This window comes from Condylura cristata, unplaced genomic scaffold (assembly GCF_000260355.1).
Source record: "Condylura cristata isolate star-nosed mole 26May11 unplaced genomic scaffold, ConCri1.0 scaffold00016, whole genome shotgun sequence".
Lineage (NCBI taxonomy): Eukaryota > Metazoa > Chordata > Mammalia > Eulipotyphla > Talpidae > Condylura > Condylura cristata.
The window spans coordinates 44,538,902-44,562,148 of NW_004567117.1; the positions used below are offsets into that span (position 1 = coordinate 44,538,902).

Consider the following 23,247-nt stretch of genomic DNA (forward strand, 5'->3'; position numbering starts at 1 on the left):
AAAACCAAGTGACGGATTTGACTGGACATAGCTTCGGTCACGTCTGTTTCTGATGCTCCAGTGGGGGCTGGCGAAGGCAGCTTCTCTGCTGGTCACCGGTATTCAAGTCCCTGGAGTCCAGAAAACCTGTCACTGACCTCTTTTGGAAGGGGAGGGGAGGGCATAAAATGCCAAGGCAACAGCCACAGTGTCATCCAGAGCGACAAGATGGCACAGAAATCTATATTCAGCGGCTCCAGCGCAGACGTATGCCGCATGGAAAGGGAGAAGTTTCCCTGGGCAGGTGTGCGGGGTTGTCAGCATTTCTGTGCAGTGATTCTGCGGCCTGATCCCAGCACCTGCCCCGTCCGCCTCCTGGGATTGCCTGCCCCGGAAGCCAGGCTGGTGCTGCCTGGTGACGGGCCTGGACGGGGCTGCGCTGGCCCCTCTTTCCACGGCCAGTGCAGCCACGCCGGGCTCCGAGTGGCGTCACCTTCCTCCGTGCCGGTGACGGTGTCAGCTTCGCCGAGACTCTGCCGGCGTGTGAGGTGGCCTCGAGTGTCAAGCAGAAGCCAAAACTGGCGAATCTAAAGAAATTGGGAGGCAAAATAAAAGGGTTTCCGTTGTATCGTTGCTGTCAATCATTTTCTAAAGGACAAAGGTATTTTAAACTCCCTGTCCCGAGTTTGTCTCAGACTAGAGAGGGGCCATTCTGGATGCTTTCCCGAGAGAAGCGGTCCCGTTTCGGGGCGAGGGAAAGGAACGAAGACAGGGACTGCAGGGCAGAAGAGGCTGTGGTGACAGGCCGCAGGTGGTGGGAGTTAAAGCAGGACACGCTCGTCACACAAAAGCCGACCGCGGTGTGTTACCTGCAGCCGTAGGCTGCTCATGTAGCTAAACGTATACATGTAACTAATGCAATATGTGTGTGCATGTAGATGTGTGCACACAACTGAACATACACATGTGTGTATGTGTGTGTACAACTCAATTAAAAAGAAAAGCTGCCGTTGCTCTGCTCACTCACCTCCCTCCCATTACAAGCCGGGGGTTGGGTCCGCCCATCCACCTGCCCAGATCTTAGCCAAACTAGAAGCACTCCTCTCGCTTACCTGTCGAATTGTCCAACCACTCACCTGTAGAGTTTTATCTACACTGAATTTCTTTTTCTTAGCGACTTACCTCCCAAACGTAAGCTGCTCTAAAATGCTCTCCATGGTAAACCAGCAGTTGCAGACCAGGCCCTGCAGCCAGGTGGCCTATCCCGGTCTTAGCGTTGAACCAGGTGACGCTATGCCAGAGCGGGGTCTACCTGGGCAGGGGGCCGCGTGCGCGCTCCTGGTGCAGCTCGCCTGACCTGTTCCGTGTGCTCCTTTCCAGAGCTGGAGGCCGAGGAGTGGTGCAAACACCTGTGCGTGGAGTGTCTGGGGACGCGGCTGAACGACATCAGCCTGGGGGAGCCCGACCTGCTGGCCGCGGGGGTGCAGCGCGAACAGAACGGTAAGTGCGCTGCCCACGCTCCTGCCCTGCAGCGGAGCCTCGAGGCCCTGGCGGGTGGACCTTCGCCCTCCGGCGGCCCCACTCCCCTGGGGCGCCCAGTGCTCAGCTGCACGCACCTCGCCAGCCGGCCTCCGCCCTACCGCTGGCCACGCGCGGCCCCCAGAGATTGTTCTCGCGCTTGCAAGTTAACGCGAGCGAATGCCTCTTGCACCGGCACAGCCGTTCGTCTAAACAAGTAACTAATCGGTTAACTCGCCGGATATAGGGCTTCGAAGGTACAAGATCCTACGCTTCCTTCTCGGAGGACTGTTGCAACTTTGAGTGGAAATTAATGAGTGTGGCTTATCGTGCTATTGTCTTAGCTGCTTCTCCAGATGAAGGAGCCCACAGGGTCTGGGGAGAAGGCTGTTTGGGGTCCTGGTCCCCAAAGGCGAGAGACAGAGACAGCGACGGGAAAGACGCCCTGGCGCCTTTTCCCGTAGAGGCGCGAACCCTGTGACAGGGCCGGGCCTCTGCCATCCCCCTCACACTATTCCCAGAGCCTCGTCTCTACACTCTATTGAGAGTTAGGACCTGCGCGCAGCCCCTCCCGAGGGCCTCCAGGAGAGACTCGGAGGCAGCGCTCCCCTCACCGCCCCTCGCCCTCGCCCTCGCGTGGCCAGCGCCCCTGGTGCCTCACTGACCGAGGCAGCGCCTTCTGGGAGAGCCGGCCGCAGGCAGCAACGAGAGCCGAGTCGGGGAGAGGGTTATCGTCACCTCAGAGGGCGGGGTGGCGTAAAAGCAGGAGCTGGCGATGCATCCAGGTTAGCCAGGACTTGAAAGGCTGAGAGATGTGGGGAGGCGGCCTGTGGACAGCCGGGGATGGTCCCCGGGGAGCCCCTGGCCTTGATCTTGGCCGTGAGAATGGATTACCTTTTTTTTTTTTTTTATGTGAATCACTTTTGTTTATTAATTTTATTTCATTTTATTTTTATTACAAAGTTTATTTTTACATCATTTTGCACATTTTTTTTTCCATCTCGATTGTAATCCCCGCGGGTTTCCCATCACCAGATCACCCCTGTGCCACCACCATAGTCCCGTGCATTTCCCTCCCTTCCCTCCCCCCCCCTTTTTGATCCCATTCCCCACTCCGCCCCCACAGAATGTCTCTGGTATATGGTTGTTCATTATTTTTGTTATTTTCTCGCCTGGTCCATTATACTCCTGCTACGAGTGAAACCATCCGGTATTTTTCTTTCTCTTTCTGGCTTATCTCACTAAGCATGATCTTTTCCAGCTCCATCCAAGTGGCTGCAAAAGACATGTGTTTCTCTTTTTTGGTTGCTGAGTAATATTCCATTGTATATATGTACCACATCTTTCTAATCCAGTCATCTACTTTTGGGCATTTGGGCTGCTTCCGTGTTTTTCCAATTGTAAATAAAGCAGCAATAAACATGGGGGTACAAGTATCTTTTTCAATCAGTGTTTTTGTGTCTTTTGGGTAGATACCTAGGAGTGGGATTGCTGGGTCGTAGGGAAGCTCCATGTTTAGCAGTTTGAGGAACCTCCAAACAGTTTTCCATAGTGGTTGTACCAGTTTGCATTCCCACCAGCAGTGCAGGAGAGTTCCTTTTTCTCCACATCCTCACCAACAATTGTTGTTGCTATTTGTTTGAAGATGTGCCATTCTCACTGGGGTGAGGTGGTATCTCATTGTGGTTTTAAGTTGCATGAGAATGGATTACTTTTGCTGGAGGCTTAGCTGGAGCGAGCGGCTCCTGAGCTCTGTTCAGCAGAACCCGGCCTGTGCTGGCTACTCACGTCCAGCCGCCACTAAGCTGTCAGCGCCTCTAGGTCCAGCTGCCGTCTAGATTTCTTTGCACACACTCTCTCGCGTTGCATCTCTGATCTGTTTCCTGGGAGCTGAACTAAGTCAAGACTCTGTAATCACACCGCTTAGAGTATGCTGCTCAGCCACAGTGGAATCAAACCAGGAGAGACGTTTGTCAAGTTCTAGGTGAGGAGCGAGTGGGGGAGTGGAGACATGAAGCCTGGGCTGGCGGCGGTGCTGGGGCTGCCTCACTGTGACCGCTGGGCACGCCGCCCGTCCAGATGCATAATGCAGGGCTTGGTTTGTTTTAGTTTTTTCTTTCTAAAGTGGTAATATCAAAGTTAGGAGTCTATCGAAGAATATAAAGGGAAATGTTTAATGTGATTTTTGAGGACAAAATTAGATCCAAGCATGACGTGAAAACCACAAGTTTGTTAAGCATCAGTAAAAACAAAGAAGGCAAAACATAATTCTTCCTATACTGTACAAAAGACCTGAACGTCTCAGGTCATCAGTGCCATAAATGCTTTTCCAGGTTATTCTGTTTATTAATCAGAACTTTGTACAAAGGCATATTTGTGCTTTAAATATATGAAATTGAATACGATATAGCAAATCATTTAGAGAGGCAGATTTCATGTAAAGGACCCCTTCAATGAACATGGCACCCTATAAGAAAATAGTCTTACTTGAACACAGACACATTCACAACTGCTCAGCCTCTCCAGTGTTTTGCTTTGAAAGGAGAATTCATGTAAGGAGCGTCTTTATCTCATTTCATCGGTTTTTCTAGCACTGAGAATCTCACGTGGTGTAGGAGAAAAGTAAACACACACATGCGCACACACACTTTCATGTTTCAGAAAACAGTGACGTGAGAAAGCGCATTAAATAAACATTTCACTTTTAAATTCCTCTGCCTCTGATGATCTTTCCATCTTTCAGCGGTATTTAATGAAGATAGCCTGCACTGGCTTTAGAAGGTAGGACTGCATGGTGTTACAGCCATTACTTACAGAAGATTTATGTTACACAGCGGCAGTGCTAGGAGACAGGTGATGTACAACCTCACTGCCAGCAGGAGTAGCACCTCACCAGGAAGCAACTCACCTGGAAGCTCCTGGGGCTCTACTGGGAATGAACTCAGGACATGTCCAATTAGCTCCTGATGCAAGAGATGCATCTGGAACAAAATGGAAGGTGACCCCAGAGCTGGCCATCTGGTTCATTCAGCCAGAGGCTTCGGTCCAGTCCAGGGCCTTGTAGACTTGCCTAGCACCGCCAGGAGTCCCTATACTGTTAGCCCAAAATGGGGTACAGTCTTTCCCAGAACTAAAGCAGATTCCTAGTTTGTTTCTAAATTATTTACCTCGTTGCCATAGCAACCATGTCCTACTTTCACCTCAGATTCCCTTGTAGGTCATTCCCTCATTCATTATTCACCCAGAAAACACTGAGGTCCTGTGATACGCATAAACCAAGCCAAGGAAATGTAGACTCAAACAAAATGTGGGCATCATTCTTAAGCCGATAGAGTCATGAGGGAAACAAACCTATACACAAGATGTTTCCATCTTTGCTTTTTAAAATCACGCTGTGCCCCTGTCATCGCAGAATCTCGATAGCGGAGGCCTGGAAGAGTGTCTTTTATCTCCCGGGCATTAGTGGAGGGGCTTGGGCTCAGGTCGACTGAGCACAGCAACTATTGGCTCCCAGCTGCAGATGGCACCACCACAGGTGTCTCTTCCTCCTTACGCTGGCAATTACCCAGGACACACAAGCCAGACCTGCAAAACAAAAAAAAAAAAGATGTAAGCCTCTGCAGGCATCAAGTCCACGGAGCTGCCGCTGGCCACTGGAGTCCTACGGCCAAGCTCAAGAGTTGTGTGTGCAGAAGGTCACTTCTCCGTGAGCACAGGACCCAGGTTACAATGCGTGATCCGATCCGGGGAGGAAGTGAAGAATCGCCAGAGATGCAGACAGAGGCCGGCAAGGCATCAGAAGTTTTAATTGCCTAAAAACTCTATGTGGTGTGGAAGGGCCGCCAGAGTGTCCTGTCGACCCCCCCGGCCCGACCCCATGTGCTACCACCTGGGAGCCAAAGTCGACCTGTCACAGAAGTGGCCAGAAGCAACCTCATAGGGAGGTGGGTCTGTGCAGACCAGGAGAGAGGATGAGGGCTTCTCCCCCTGTTGACCTGGGTGTATCAGCTCAGCCTGGAGGAAAAGAGAAGGAAGCTCAGAAGCTGAACATTGCCCAGGATCTGGTTTGAGTAAGTGCGTAGCAGAACACACACACACACGCACCAAAGGGACCTCAATCAACATCAACTAAGAGATGTTACTTTTTTGTTGTATACCCAAATTCTGACAATCCATTTCTTTGCTGTTACAGTAAAATAACCACAGTAAAGAACAAGGGTCAGATAGACAGCATAGAGGGCACACACATTGCAAACCGATGCAAGTTCTGTCCTGCTGTTGATCAGCGATGGGGCCACAGTCAAGGGTACTGGAGTTCTCTTTAAGTCTCAGCTCTGTACGTTAAGGGTGAAAACGAGAGTTTATGCCTCATAGGATTGTTGTGAGGATTAAATAAAATACAGAATGAAAAGCAGTGGCCTCTGCTAGGTGGGGTATGAGTGAACATCTCCCTCATCTTATACCAGAAGGTTGTTACCCAAGGAGACTCTGGGCCCTCACCACAGTGACCAAATAAACATCTCTGAGACCTGGGGTTGGTCCGGCATCTGTGTTTGGCAACCTCGGTGGCTCAGATGTGCACGAAACTCTGACAACTCAAGGTAGTAACCTTTCAACTAAATTTAGTATAAAAAAATCTACTAGTTCGGGGCCTCCCTGGTGGCGTAAGAGTTAAAGCCCAGCACTATGAAGCTGTCCTCAACCACTGCGGCACAAGTTTGACCCTCTGCCAGAGGTGACCCGCAGGGCACAGCAGACCCCTCCCAACCCACCCGTCGCCCCCCTCAGCAGTGGATTGCAGTCAGTCTGTCAGTCTGCCTGAACTGCTCTATACTGTCTCTGGTGAATCCTCTCACACCCAGTACCTCTGGCCGGCACCCTAGTTTTTACATGCATAAAGAAAACAATCTTTAAAAATGTCTACTAGTTCAGGAATTAATTCATTTCTTGCAAAATTCCAGAAATCTTGACATAAATATAATCATAGATCCCTGTTCATTGCTGGTTTAACTCTTTGGTGTGAGTTTTCACTTCCTTAGGATACTGGTGGCTTTTTTCTTACTCAGCAGTATGAGAGAGTTACCTATTTACTCAAAGATCTATTTACTTAGAGAGATACCCCCTTTCTGTATGATTTTAGTTGTATGAATATCTTATATATTGCTACCAGTCATTCATTAATTTCTCCAGAATGTTGGATATAATTGCATATTTTTTTGATCTCTTGAGGTGAAGGTTTAGATCATTCTAGTTTGCACATTGCCAGTGTCTTGCATAACTCTACCTTTTTGTCAGAGCACAGAGAAATCCTAATAGTAAACATATGATCCCCAGGCTCAGATGATAGCACAGTAAATGTTAAAATTGGAGGAGGCAATGTAGGGGAAAATGTTCTTAATGTACCATTTGACATAAGAAAAAAATCAAAAGAATCTCCCTAGTCTTAGCCTCTGTAAATAACCTCAAACACACATTCCTATTGCTAATGCTCACTGGTTAAAATACTTGAGAGAATAAAGGAAATGTTTGAGAACCATTCAATAAAACAAGTGCATAATAGTAAGGCATTAATAATTAGATGATAAATTTAAACCTTGAATAGTTGCTTCTATTAAAGAATAGCCTTTATCAGATTGGGTTAAAATAATATAATTTGGGATCACTTAGTAGAGATTCAGATAATGTAGGGCTTGAGAAAGAGATCTAGGGCTCTCTCTGGTGGTGCAGCAGGGTAAAGCACAGCACTGCAAGCTAGCCACAGCCCCTTCAGTGTGAGTTCGATCCCCAGCTAGGGAGGTGACCCACATGGCCCGGCAGACCTCTCCTGTCTCACCGGTTGCTCCCCTCAGTGTACTTCACTGACCTGCCTGTTCTGCTCTCCATTCTGTCTCTGGTGAATCCTCTCACCACCCCTGCACCTCTGGCCTATACCCTAGTTTTTGTATGCACACATAAATAAATCTTTCAAAGAAAAAAATGTAAAGGTCCCTGTAGTGTTAAAGAAACAGACTATTTCCCGCTCACAAATTCCAGTTTCATACAGCCACACCACTGAATACTATTGAGTATTTAAAGAAGAAATAACATCAATCCTATGCAGATTTTTCAGAAAAGAGAGAAGAGATTATTCCACAATGACTTTATGACCTCACTATAACCCACATACTAAAACTAAGAGAAAGCAATAACAGAAAAGAAAATCACAAATATCTTCCATGCATAGAAGTACAAAATCCTTGTAAAATCTGAAAAATTAGCTACTGAAGTATTATAGTGAAATGGTGATACACTTAGATCAATATTGGTATATGCTAGAAATGCAAACCAAACCAGGAAACAATAAGTTTTGCTACATTAATAGAGTAACAGAGAAAAGCATACGTATAAGAAAGCATCATGTATAAAAGCATGATGAATTGGATGAAATACATCATATGTATATGAAGATAACTCTCAACGTCCTTTAACTGGACGGGGACAGTCTTTGATGAAAAACATTGGAGGGGAATCTTTAGACAATACCATTCTTCAAGGTAACCAAAAATGTTTTCCTCACAAGACTGAGAGTACAACAAAGATATCACCCCTTCTGTTTACTGTTCTGTTTAACATCCTCATTTGTGTGATATGAGGAAGAAAGGAAAATCATTCAAAAAAGATTTAAAAATAAAGCTAGCACTGGAGCTGAATATCTAAATGCTAAACATGAACTGAGTCCCCACTTCACACTGAACTCAAACATTAATTTAAGACGATGTAAACTTTGCGTTGGACTAGGAGATATTTATGAGACACTGGAGTCATAAACTATAAAAATATATAAGTTTACCCTAATCAGAATTCAAACCTATGCTCCTCAAAAATGTGCCATCAAAAAATAAATAAAGATAAAAAAGGCAAGCCACAAAGTGGGAATAAATGAGTGATATGCTGGAAATAAATCAACGTTGGAAGGAATCTTGAAGATGGATGTTTCCATCCCTGGTGATTCTATAGCATCAGGTGGAAGTGACTGATGGTGGAAGGTCGCAAATCAGTGGTTGCTTCTGGGGTCACAAGCACACAGAAGAGGCATGAGGGACTTCCGAGCTCACAGGAAAGTAGTGTGGCTCTTGATGTTCATTGGTGAACAGTGAAAGAAGTTTATAAAATGTGAACATTTTATGACATTATGATAGAGTCAATCTACAAGTTAATATAAAAAATAAAATGCTAAAACCATTATAAGACATATACGAGATTATTTAATCTTCTCTCACTAATGAAAGACTTATGAGCAAAGTTGGAACTATTTTCCAGTGTCTGTACTTAAGTAAATACCATAAACAAAAGTAATGAAAATCTGAGATAAAATATTTGTCATAAACCCAGTAGGAAAAATTCCCATATAGAGTCCTCACAAGCAACAAGAGAAGCAGTAAAACTGGTCTTTCAAAAAACATGACAAAACAAATTTATATAAATGAATGCATAAAATACATATTTAATAAAAATATGTATTGGTAAGAAGTTTCTGGAAAGCAATTTGGCAGTGTGTGTTGTAAAAAGAATTTATGGCACCTAATTCATGATTCAGATTTTAGTGTTCAATGTAAGTTAATAGCCAAGGATATTAAAATGATCCAAAATTCATATACAAGAATAAATAAATCCTATGAGTCAATTTAAAATGAGTGAATTATTCAGCAAATTGAGCTGAAAATTGTTATTTTGTTGCTACTTAGTTGATATTAAATAAAAACTGATTTAATTTCAGTATTTATCAATTAATTATTAAATAAAATATGGCATAACTATACAGTGATGCCAAATTTTATCAGAAGCCCTGGCTCATGCCAATATGGCAGCATCATCCAACATTTCTGATACCAAGGACATCTGAAAACCCTTCCTTCCTCTAGTATACTAGAGTATACTCGATTACATATAACTATATTATGCATGCATTAAAAAGTTATATTCTCAGACTGAAAAGCAGATGAATAAAGCTTGCACAAGAATAGATAAAAGGGAAACACAGAGAGCAGCAGGAGAGACAAAAATGCACCAAAGAATCGCCCCCGCCCCAGGTGTAGGACTCACTCAGGAGGAATATCAAAGGTACAGAACTTCCCTGGGAAGTCAAAGAGGATTGAACTCTGTCCATGACTCGCAACGTTTCAATCCCATGCGCTGGAGGCCGACTCTTGGAACTCTAACACTGAAGGATTGTGGGAAACACCACCCAAGAAAACCATAGAATGGTGGGGAAGAGAGAACCAGCCCTTAAAAGATCCCATATGTGGATCCGCTCCTCTTGGGGCCCGGCATACTTCGTCCAGTCTGAAAAATACCCAAACCATAGATGAAGGAATCGTGCTCATTATTCTTACAGTGTCTGCCTGAAAGATAAGAAACTTTGAGAGTTGAATTTCCAGATCAGAAACCCTCATTCATGCCCTTATGGCAACATCCTTCAACCTTTCTGACAGCGGAGCCATTTTAAAACCCTCCCTCCAGGATACTAGAGTCAGTGAGCAGGCTCCGCGGAGAACCTCATGCATCCTAGCAACCTCAGAGTCCCCAGCCAAGCAACACTGGGCAGCTTGAACAACCACCAACGCAGTTGCCTACTCCTTGCACCAGAGCTGTGCCCAACCACTGTGGGCTGACACCCACCATGCCCACCCCAGCTGCATGCGCATGGGTGAAAGTGCATGAAACTACTTGGAGCACTTATCTTGGGGAGACTAGGGATGGTGCCCTTGGATGCTCTGGGATGTCACCTACAGAGGGCCAGTCCTACAAGACTGAAAAGGTAAAGGGGTTGCATTATACATAAAAGAAAATGCAGATTCTCAAGGAGGTTGGGAAGACGGGAGGGTATGTGCCAAAGGGAAAAATAAGGAAAATCCCAAGGTGTTGGGTGGGGGAGACTTTTAAAAAATGAAGTAAATTAACTGATGAAGAGTTCAATGTACGTATATAAAAATGTTGATCAAATTCAGGAGAAGAACCAGAACAGTTAGGAAAAGTTAAAAAAAAATTATAGAGTTGAGAATATAAATGTAGGACTGAAAAATATAATTGAAGAGTCAACCACAAACTAAATGAAGCAAAGCAGCAGATCAGTGAGCTGGAAGACAAAACCATAGAACTCCCAGAAAGAGCAGCAAAATGAACAAATTTTAATTTGGGGCATCAAGAGGAATAGTATTGCATTATAAAAGTCCCCAAAAGAGAAGAGATAGTAATAGAAAAATCCGAAAGATTACAACTAAACAAATCTAGAGACCTATAGGAAGATCATCATAATTAAAATGATAAAAGGTAAAGAGACAAAGACTATTGTTTAAAAATAGCTTATCAGATGCAAGCAACCCCCACTTATAGCTATCAGTAAAATTTTCAACAGGAAGTCTTCTTGCAGGCCAGAAGAGTGTCATGAAATAAAGTGCTGAAGGGAAAATACTTTCAACTAAAAATGAGATAACCAGTAAGATTATCACTGAATTGAAGAAGAGGGTAAGAACTTTCAGGCTAGCAAAAGCAAAAAGAGTTCATCAACACTAAAGAGACACTGCAAAAATAGTTAAAGGATCTTCTCTAAACTGAATAAAAATGGCATTAACAAGAAGCAATGCAAGGGGGGAAAAAGCTCTCCTGAAAAAAAGTAAATACACAGTAAAGTAGACCATCGAGTACTAATAACACAAAGGCAAAATTAGCAAAATAAAACTGAAGCCACAATAATAGTTATGGGAAACACATAATACAAAGATGCAAAGTTCTGGAGGATGTGAAATTGCAAAGTTTTGGAATGTGTTTAAATTTTAGTTATTAACTAAGAACGGACAATTTCTTTCACAAAAGATGTATCTGAACCACACAGTATGGAAAAGTAAATACTTTTAGGAAGTATACAAAGGCATATGAAAAAAGAAATGACATATTCTAAAGAAAGCCACAAAACTCAAGGGAAGAGAGAACCAGAGGAAAAGAGAAAGCCAACCAGAACATTGCCAGACAACGATGAAGCAGATGGCAATAAATAGCTCTCTTTTGATGAGCACCTTAATGTAATTGGATTAAATTCTCCAATCAAAAGATAATGAGTCGCCAAATGTATTATAAAGCAAGACCCAACAATATACTCCTTCCAAAAGACTCACCCCAGGGGTAAGGACACGCAGCCTGAATCTGAATGGATTCCCAGAAGGTATCTGCATCTCAGTGTTTGTTGCAACAATATCACAACAGCCAAGGTACAGAGACAACCTAAATATCCATCAATGCACAGTAAAGATGTGGTCTGTAGACACAACAGAATACTACTGGTTTAAAAAAATATAGGTGAACTCTTTCCATTGCAACAGTATGTATGGATCATAAGTGGAGGGGTTACTTTAAGTGAAATGTGTCAGAGAAAGACAAATACCATCTGCATTCTTATGTGGAAAACAAAGAAACAAAGCCAACAAATAAACGAACAAAACTCTCAGATTCTGAAAATAGAATGCAGATTCCGGAGGGGAACCAGGTTGAAAGGTTGGCTAAAGGTCAGTTGTATTATGGTCCTGGATAGAGCTAGTGAGCATTGGGTAGTATGCATGGATATGGGGGTCTAGAATGTGCAGTGTATGCCATGTAACAGTCGATGTTAATTCAATTGTTAAAGGACATAGAAATTATATCCCAAGAAATAATTAATAGTATCTGAAATTCGAATACTCTACATTTTAAGTGTAATATGAAAGTCTTAATACTATATATAATAATTGTGTGTGAATGCTTATTAAGATACATTATTACTTTCATTTTCATTACATTATTACTTTGTAAGAGATAGCAATTGAGTGGATATTATTTTTAAGGACAATTTTCTATATTTACTGCAAATTTCCATTTACTTGGAAATGGAGATAAAATATTGTCAACAACCATTTGTTTTCAGAGAAAGTGTGGGAGGGAGAAGAGAAGACGTGAGGGAAGAAAACTACTATGGGATCAAAAAATACTACTAGGTTTTATTTTTTATTCTACTGAAGTAACATTGTGTTCTAACTTTACATCAGTTTCAGGTGTACTTCACCGATAGTCAACAAGAACATATATTACAGAAATTGATGCAAGAAATAAAGGGGTTCTAATTCACAGTGGCCATTGAGCAGATGGCACCTGGCAACTGAATTTATTACTTCTGCCACACTATAATAAAATTAATTTTGACAAATTTTGCAACTGTGATGGAAATGGAATCACAATTTCCAAAGACTCCCACAAATTTTGACAAGCATAACTCATGCTTTTATTCATTGCTGTTTTAATTGCATTTACAAGTCTCAGAATGCACCTAAATGTGCAAATATATCTGCTTTCTCAGTGTGGCTCCATCTCTAAAGTGCTAAAATTGACAATTGACCACAGCAACATCCCAATTTGGAGATAAGAATATGAAGTTCAGAGTGATCTTGAAGGTTCTCATTTTTTGGATGATAGCTTATTCCAGTTCGTTTCTTTAGCACTTAATGTAACTGTTACTAACAGATTGTGTCATCCAATCGGAACCTAGATTCCAGATTGAGATGAATGTTCAGTAATAAATTTCAACACTTCAGTTTCTCAAATACCAGATTCTTGTGGACTTAATACTTAACATTAGATCAATGATGTTAGCCCTTTGCTTAGATCACATTCAATAAGCTTTTTATTCATTTGGTATTAATATTAAATTTCATATTTTGAATTAGTATGTAACAATCATTAAACATAGCATATAAATGGGACTTTCTTGCTGTCTTGGAGATACACTGTATCCCACAGAGACTGAGGAAAAAGCTCCATAAATTCTGAAGAATAGCCTAAAGGATTAATTGAAACCTGTGAAAATCTCACCTAGAGGAAGAGCAGAGAAGAGGAAGTACTTTCCCCTCTGAGACAAGATAAAATGGGAGGAGCAAGACAACATCTCATAAAATTTGGATTGTTTGCCACATTGCAATACTGAACACTGAACACCCCCAAAGATGTGGAGCACTGAAATCATGTAGCCCTGCCAGAATTGGTGCCAGAGCATTGTGCAAGACACTAGGGACAACCTCAATTGTGTTCCATTGATCTGTGTTTACTTTTATGGCAAGAACATGCAGTTTTGATTATTATCACTTTGTAGTATAGTCAGAAGTCAAGGAGTGAAGCCTCCATTTTTGTTCTGTTTCTTTTGTTTTTAGGATTGCTTTGGCTGATAAGATCTTTTGTGGCTCCATACAAACTTTAGGAACTTTTGTTATATTTCTGTGAAATAATGGTGTTAAGACTTTGATTGGGGTTGCATTGAATCTGTAGATCGCTTTAGAAAAAAATCACCATTTTAACAATGTTAATGTTTCCAGTCCATGAGTACCTTTAGATACAGAAAAGACATAGATTGGTGATTACCAGAAAAAAAGGGCAGTAGGGGCTGGTGAAACAGATAGAGGATAGAGGACCAATTATGTGATCAAAGACAGAAACTTGATTTTTGGTTGTGAACATGGATAGTGAACCATGGAGATGTTGAGTTATAATATAACCTGAAGCTTATGTTAACCACTACACTCCTTTATTTCTCCTTTGGTCGTTTCTCCCTCCCTCATCCCTGAAAACCTCACTTCATTCATTAATATCACTAGTTTTTATAACTACTTTACTTTGTTGAATCATTGCCATGTAAATGACCAATATTTTTCTGTAATTCCCACCGGCTTTACTGCTCATAATTTCCTCATGCTCCTTCCATTTGTCCATGTTTTCTTTCCTTCTGGTTAGTATTCCATAGTGTATAAAATGCTTTCCTATTATATACCAAGATTGCCATAATAAAATTCATATCAATAGATTGATATAGAGAGGTATCACTGTTTTTTCATGTTACTTAATAGGCAGTCTTAATTGTATGAAAATACAGTTTCAGGGGCACTGTGTGTTCTGGTATTATTTTCTAATTCCAGAATTGTGTGTGTATGTTTATATGTGGCTACATTTTAAGCTAATATTTTAAAATAAACATTTCAAAAATCAACTTGTTCACACATCAGCAGTCTTCACAATACCTCATACTAGTAGAATTTTTATTCATGCTTCAAGATCTTGGTATCATTATTAGACAACTAATTTCTTTACTGATTTTTTGGGGTACTTGGAAAAGTATATTAGTGTTCTATAACAAGTTTGGAATGTTATTGCATATATTTTTAAATATTGTCAGATGGTTTCTCGATGTATTATAAATTATCTGTCATATTCTTTTTTTTTTTTTCTGTCGCTTTTCCTTTTTTGGTTCCAAAGGTCTGAAAATCTCTTTCTTGCCAAATCAGTCATGAGTCCATTGAGATGAGATTCATTCATTTGAGCAGAGGAGAGAACATTTTTTAATAAAATGTGCTGGAACACATATCACTCTACAAAAGCATTCCCGTGGCTATTGCAATGCCATTGCTTCCCAGACACTATTTTAAAATGCATTTCATGACGCAACAGTTTTCAGAGTGTGGTCCCCAGAGTAGAGCATCACCAGCCAGGATCTGCTGTGTCAGAAAGGGTAAGGGTGGAGGAACTCCAGCAACTGCAGTGAAATAAGCCCTCCAGGTGATTTTAATGGACACAAAAGCCTGCAGACCAGCACCCTAGGTGACACAAGGCAAATATGGGTTCTTAAATTTCAAAATGACATTTTTAGAGAGTGATTTAGAAATGCATACCTGACAGATTGCTTCATAGTGGAAATGTTCTTCAAACCTCATTTTAGTGAAGCTGGCTTTAACTTTTATTTGTTTGTAGAAGTGCCTCAATGAATTTGATGGCGAGCATCATCACAGTAATCTTTCTGATGCAAACTATAGTGAATTTTGGTTAAACAACATATTTTACATTACTAAGTGTACAATTCATTTATTCAGAGTAAACACTGAATGGAATTTAAGGAAGTGTGATCCACCAGATGAGTCCATGTGCCGCCTTCATCCTCACCTGCCCCGGCTTCTGCTGGATTAAGCTAGTCTGCTTTTCACTGAATCTCAACCCCTTCCTTGGAAATGAACCCTTGGGCAGAAATGGAGTTTGAATATTTAAAATTTGAAAATAAAATTTATTAGGACGATTCCTTTCATCCAATGAGGGAAATAGCATCAAGAAGATCAGGGCTGTGTAAGCCATAGCAAGGAGGGATTCACTTGTGTTGCTGTTGCTAAGTAACAAAGAGGGGAACTGGGGAACGGGCTGGTGAAGGAGGAAGGACGCCAGAGGTACTTTTACCTGCTTAGGCTGCCTGGCGGGGCCCTAGCAGGGCAACTTAGCCAATCAGTTTTATTTGTTTGTAAAAGTGCCTCCATGAATTTGATTTCGAGTGTTCCCTATCATGTGGATCTTATTAAATTCGCTGGTTCATGATTTTCAGCTTTCTCCAAGGTCCATTGTGATGATTGCACTCTTTTGCTGTTTATTACTGCCAGGCTTTATCTGCTAACATTTGAACACAAAAACATTTTCGTGGAAATGGAATGGCCCTTCTGGGTGCTGTGCAACCCTCGGTAGGTTTTACATCGTTTGTGTTGCAGGCAGCATCCCTTTGAAGGACCTTCAATGTCAGGATTGTTCTTTACATCTTTTTCACCCAAATATCAAGCTGCGGATGTGAATATCAAGGGTCAACACCGTCGAAAGCATCTGAAAGATGGGTTAGGAAATTGATTTGTTTCAACATTTTGGGAAGAAGTGCTTGCCCTTTCTTGGCATTTTGACAATGATCATTTGGCTGCTCTTCCCAGACACTGGAATTGATGGGGGGGAGAGGGCGGGGAAGGGAAAATGTTGAGGGAGGTGGTACTTTCTATTTTCATGATAATATGTCTCTAGAACGTAGTCCAAAGGGTGTCACCAAAGAAAGGAAGATAGTTGTTCAGGCTTTACCTGGACTCCTGAGTCACTCTGCTGGCTAAAGTTTCCTTTCTACTCTTACATGAGCATGCTACTTCGATTTGCTACTTGTGATCCCTTTGGAGTGGGAACTGTGGTGGGAGGGGAGTGATGTGCTTACTGGTAAATGTTGATACTTTGTTGTACCCCAGAATTTTAAGATTTATGGAATATGTACGCGCAGTGATAAGTATATCAGTCATCAGGCAGCTGGAGACATGTTTTATTGCAGATAGTGAATGGAACAATGTTCTTCCTTCAGTTTTCAACTAGAGAATTTATCTCATTGGATTTTTTCTTTAAAATATGAACCAGAAATTCATATATATGTTACTACAGTTTGTGAGTCAATAATATAAGTAAAAAATTGAATCCTTAGATTGTTTTTGATCCAAAAATATTCAGACACTTGCTTATAAGTATCGGCCACAGGGTTACTTATTTTCAAGCTGTTATGCTTAGGTTAAATTTAACCCTTGAGAACATGACCCTTGGACACCAGGAAATCTTTATTTTGCAAAATACCTGCCACAGGAGACATTCTTTTTATTAGACAGACAAGCCCTCAGTACCTGCAAAAATGGAGGGTTCCAGGTCATGGGATTATGATGGACGATGGCATGTTCCTAAACATAGCAATCCTTTTCCAACTTCCACTGCAGATGGGCCTCTCAAAATAATTGATTCAGCAGCACTGCCTTAAAGCACTATGCACAATTAAATTAAGCTCACAAAGGTGTTTCTGCTGGTAGTTTTTTTTTTTTTAAAGATTTACTTATTTACTCATACAGAACTGAGGTACAGGCCAGAGATGCAGAGGGTGAGGGGATTCACCAGAGACAGAGCGGGGAGCAGAACAGGCAGATCGACGAAGTACACTGCTGAGGGGAGCAGCGGGCGGTCAGGAGAGGTCTGCCGCACCATGTGGTCACTTCCGGGGCCGGCAGGAATTGAACTCATGCAGAAGTGGCTTTAGCTTCTCAGTGCAGTGCTGTAACCGGCTGCACCACCAGGGAAGGCCTCTGCTGGTAATTCTTAAGTGTCTTGTTATTGTGACGCATTTTGCGGGGTAATTCCTCAATTCTTGCACCCATATTCATCATGATTTATATTTATCTATGATAGCTATTATATAGATAGATAGATAGATAATACATATGTAGCTTCTCTGTGTGTGTGTGTGTGTGTGTGTGTGTGTATAAGCCAAGCAGATGGTGCTAGGAATTAGGGGTGTTTTATAGGACACTTTATAGTGCATACTTAACTTCTTGATTTATTAGAATTTATGAAATAATCTTATTTTTCAAAATAAAGTGCATCGCATGCATTTAAATGGAGACCAAGGACTACAGAATTCTGCTGTAGCCATTGAGATATACAGGAAGTTAGAAAGCAAGGTTTGGAATCATTGCCTAATAATCTCAACTCTAGAATATTCAGAAATGAAAGCAGTTATGTATTTTCCCTTTTGCTCAACAAAACAGTGTCTTAAATTCTGCAGCAGATAGTAATGTAATCTGCAATTATCATATGCTGAATGTGACCAAGAGTTCAATGTGTTTTGGGAGTCATCAGAGTTCTTGCCAGAAAAGTAAAATGGAGTAAGTTCTGGCTTAAAGAAGACATTCCCTGCAGGCATTGCATATATGAGATCCACTTAGATTGTGTAAAGGGGCAGAGATTCATTTTGGTAGTGACCCCACTTGGCTTTTCACAGTTATGATTCCATTGTACAATTTAGACCTTTAATCCTCTCCGCAGAGAATGCCTGCAACAAGAGTTTGTAAAAAGGGTTTTGTAGAGAAAGCGAGTGAGTGAATGAACAATTCATTAAATGACTTTATTTTTTAGAAAGGAATGGAAGAAAATAGTTTTTCAGTGTATCTGACATTACCAGGAACATGATAACCCTTTCTGAAGACAGTCAGTGGACAGATTAATACAAGGCCGCCATCAAGTTCGCCTCTTTTCACTCAGTTTTCTCCCTCCTTGTCTCTGCAGAACGATTCAATGTGTATCTTATGCCTACACCCAACCTGGACATTTATGGTGAATGCACAATGCAGATCACCCATGAGAACATCTATCTCTGGGATATACACAACGCCAAGGTCAAACTTGTGATGTGGCCTCTCAGCTCGCTGAGGAGATACGGGCGGGACTCCACGTGGTTCACCTTTGAGTCAGGCAGGTAAGCACCGAGGCGGAATCCCGTGGGGTGGTCCAGTCCCTCCTTGCAGGGTGGCTGGCGTTTGCGAGCAGGTTAACAGTCACCAAAGACAGAACTCCTTCAGGTCGCCTTACCATGTGAATACGATGAGCTTCATGCCTTGGCAGAGAGAATAACTCAAATCACCTCAAAATAAGTGCAGTCTCTGAAACTAGCATCAAGCACGTTTCCTATCTGTTTCTATCATGCAATGTGGTTTATATTATTGCGACACTGCGTGTTTGAAGTCACTGCCATCGGATTCCCACAGAATGCCACCATCCCTGCCAGGGTTCTTCTTGTGAGTGTTTACTAAGCCAGTTCAAAAGCAGCTTGATGGAAAACATTTAACCATTACCGCCTAGGGCTGAGATAAATTCGCGCACTAGCCCTTTATTCTGATGCTTATGGTAACAATACTAGTGAAGTAGAAATATTAATTCAGGATAACTGAAGAAATGTTGGTAAACCCATAAGTTTGAAATGTTGGTAAACCCATAAGTTAGGTTTTAAACTTCTTGTGTCAAGACGAAAGCATCAGTTTCTGTGTGGCTGCCTAATTCTGGTCCCTACCAATGTGTTTGTGGGGGGAGGGAGGGAGGGATGCTTACTTCAGGTCCCCTCCAGACCCTGGCACCGACGCGCTCCGCTACCATTAAATCAGTATCTTTGCACTGTGATATTAACAGGATCCAAGATAAGACTTAGGTTTGGGATGCTGTGTAAGTGATGTTTAATGAATTGGTCTTCACACACGGACATGATTTATCACATCCTGAAAATGAGTCTGTGGTGTTGTCAAGTAATTACAGTGAGGTTTGGTTGCATGGATAGAACCATTTTAATTTCCTAACTTTCTTCTCACAAAACTATTACATTCTCTTCCAAGGTCAGATTCTAATAATATCCATATGGCAGAGGCCACGTGTCTTTTAAAATTCTAAGGAGAAAAAAAGGCTAAACAGAAGTCATTTTACAAGGTTGGAGCTCTTTAGCTAAGGTGACAGGAAGGTCTGGATGACTCTGACTTCTCAAAGAGCTTCCAAGGCTGTATTTGCTTAGCGCCATGAGCCCATGCTAGAGAGTGAGAGTGTAATACAACACGTTCTAGATGCCATTTGGAAATAAGTATTCTAGAATTCTAAGTTATATTCACTGTTTTAAAATTACATGGCTATGAAAAGGAAATTAGAAATGAGATTCACTCACCTAAAATGTATGATACTTTTCTTCTTACTGGCCTTAAAATTAAGTACATGTATTTTTTTTTAAAGATTTATTTATTGATGCATACAGAACTGGGGTACAAGCACAGGGACATTGAGAGGACTTACCAGAGACACAGTGGGGAGCAGAACAGGCAGACTGATGGGGTACACTGCTGAGGGGAGCAGGGGGTGGGTCAGGAGAGGTCTGCCGCCCCGTGTGAGTCTCCTCCAGGGCTGGGATCGAACTCGCACCAAGGTGGGTGCGGCCAGCTTGCAGTGCTGCGTCCTTGTCCATTGCACGACCAGGGAGGGCCCCCTGTATGTACTTTTTAAAGAGGTATGGTTTCTTTTTCATCGTTTAACAGCGCTTCCTCTGGGATTCCCTCCCCTGATCTTTGCCCTGGGTAATTCTGCTTTCCCGTTTGTTTTTCATGAAGAGCAATTTAACTACCTGCTCTCCTGGTTTTAGTAGGTGCTAAGCAAGTTGGAATTTTTTTTTTTTTCGTGTATAGTGGTTAGGCAGAATTTCACTCCACGTATTCCTGTCCACACTAGTTTATGTCAATTTCTTTTCCCTTTAAAGTCCTTAAGGGAAGTATTCTAAATCTTTACGGGTTTTTAAACTGATGTTCTCAGTGAAAACATCAAAGTACTTGCATGAACCTTGGGGTTCATCTGATGGTCAGTAATAATCGGTCTTGAGTGATCTTGATGTCTTTTTTTTTTTTTAAAGATTTATTTATTTGTGCATACAGAACTGGGGTACAGGCCAGAGGCTCAGGGGCGGCGAGAGGCTTCACCAGAGACAGAGTGGGGAGCAGAACAGGCAGATCGACGAAGTACACTGCTGAGGGGAGCAGCGGGCGGGTCAGGAGAGGTCTGCCGCGCCATGTGGTCACCTCCGGGGCAGGCGGGAATTGAACTCATGCGGAAGTGGCTTTTTAGCCTCTTAGTGCAGTGCTTTAACCCGCTGCACCACCAGGGAGGGCCCAGATCTTGATGTCTTTTAATAATTTTCAGATAGATGAAAAATGTAAACCTAGGTCATTGGGCTTTCTGTCCCCCAGTTTTCTTCTTTATCTTACAAAGTCTGTTTTACATAACATGGGCATATGGTGCAATTTTTACAGTTTCTTTGTAAACCCCAAGATGGAGAATATTAAAAACACTTTATATTGAATGGTTAAAACAATGCAAACTTTTGGGGGAGCAATTGGAAAGAAAAGCTTGGAATCACCCAGAATATCTCTATATAAAATAACTAGGCCCTCCCTGATGGCACAGCGGGTTAAAGCACAGCACTGAGAAGCTGAAGCCACCTCAGCATGAGCTCGATCCCTGCCTCAGAGGTGACCAGCATGGCATGGTAGAACTCTCCCACGGCAGACCCGCCCACTGCTCCCCTCAGCAGTCTACCTCATCAGTCGGCCTGTTCTGCTCCCCACTCTGTCTCTGGTGAATCCTCTCACCGCTCTTGTACCTCTGGCCTGTACTCCAGTTCTGTATGCACAAGTAAATAAATCTTTTTTTTTTTTTTGAGGAGAGGTCTGCCGCGCCATGTGGGTCACCTCCGGGACAGGCGGGGATCAAACTCATGCGGAAGCGGCTTTAGCTTCTCAGTGCTGTGCTTTAACCTGCTGTGCCACCAGGGAGGGCCAAGTAAATAAATCTTTAAAAAACAAAATAACTGTTTTTAGCATACATATACAATTTTTGTAAATAATGATATCCTGTCTTTTTATGTAATACTCTATTGGGGACTAACCTTTCAGAATTATGAAATCAAGGCCCTAAAGGCTGTGTAGGGTCTGATCATTAATTGAACATTAAAATCTTTTCAAAATGAACTTATATATATCGTGATGATGGGTAGTGGGGGGGAAGTAAACACTGTTGTAAAATGAACATATAAAAATAATAATTATAAATAAATAACAAGTGGGATTGTACAAAAAATAAAAAATGATCTTGCATAATAAATAAAGCTACACTGGCCATCTGCTGAAAGGCATACAGTCTTCTATTTCCTTACCCGAGTCTCTTAAAGACTGACTGGGTCAAGGCATGTGAATGTCTTCAAGGTTTTCCACAATCCAGGAGACTGCTCTCCAGAAAGTATCACCGTTCCTGCCGCTCTGTGGGTGGCTCTTGTTGACGCCACTGCATGACAGTAATGACTTAAGGGTCCCTAATTTGAAAGGGGACTTGGCTGTCTGGCTATGTGGTCCCTTCCCGCTTTGTTTATTTTCATGGTGAGAGGCTGTCCTTGGAGAAGCTGCTCCCTTGAAATTTGATATTTTTGTCCTTCTCTGAATTATGAGTGTCCTTTGCCTTTCAATAATTGGGATAATTGACCATTACTTTGTGCATCTGTTTTTGTCATTCACAGGAGTTCCCCCTTGTTCAAGGGGACCGAGGGCAAAAGTGGCCCTCCTTGATGCAGACAGGTGAAGGCAGGGCTTCCCTTCCCTGGGCCAGGACGGGGTGGCCGTGGGGGACAGGACAGTTAGCCAAGGGGGGCATGCCCAGTCGTTGTGGGAAGGCTTTAGCCAAGGGCCGACGTGTCTGCTTCCCCTATTAGCTTTTTGCACAGGCAGTTTTAATTCATGCATCTGGGTTACTGGGTATTCTGGAAAGTATTACACTGGCCCATCTCAAGTACCCTTTTCTCCACTAGCAGGTATTTTGTTAGTATTTCAGTGTCCCACTAAAATATCGAAACAAACAGTAGCAGAGGCTCTCGGCCATGATTTCTGGAGGAGCAAAATTCATGCAGCCTCATAATCATGACCACGTTCCACTCGTGCCAGAGAACACGTGCGGAGAGTGGGGATGGGACCGCGAGGGCCGGAAGCCCCCCGTGAGGATGGATTCGAGGTCACTGCAACTGGGAGATGAGTCCAGTCTCCTGTCAGTGCACATTTGTATTTTACGAGTAAAAGTAACACCGACCGATTAGCCATGCAAGCTTATTTTCTCAAAAAAATCAAAAGAGCTGGCCAGACCTAGAGAGAAAAGGTAGAGGATTCATGATTATATGCCATGTTACGCTGGGAAAAACAAAACTACATTTTTAACTGCTGACTTGGCATTTTATTTCATGGAGCCTCATAAATATTGTAACATAAATCAGGATGAGTTCAGATGCCTGCAGAACAAAATTCAAGTGAGGCCAAAATTCTTTTTTTATGAAATTATTGTTGAAATATAACCTCCCTATCCAGCACAATATTTAATATAAAAATTGGCATTTAAAAATGTATGTTTTACTAACTTTGATAATGCTGTTTCTGTTAACAGTCTGAGGAAATCTGGTTATATAGCCTTAATAATTGAAAAATGTAAACCAATACTTAAGTATTGAACTAGAGTTCCGCTGAGGAGGTGGCCCGTAAAAACAGT

The 23,247-nt window shown here is 42.3% G+C and overlaps 1 protein-coding gene across 1 annotated transcript in view; it reads left to right on the forward strand.

Moving 5' to 3' along the window:
• The window catches only part of DOK6 (docking protein 6), a 180,198-nt gene that overhangs the window by 107,778 nt on the left and 49,173 nt on the right, over window positions 1-23,247 (forward strand). The window contains exons 5-6 of the mRNA XM_012725799.1: window positions 1,360-1,479; window positions 18,430-18,619. Of these exons, the coding sequence (XP_012581253.1) occupies window positions 1,360-1,479; window positions 18,430-18,619 (310 nt within the window). The remainder of the gene's footprint in view (window positions 1-1,359; window positions 1,480-18,429; window positions 18,620-23,247) is intronic.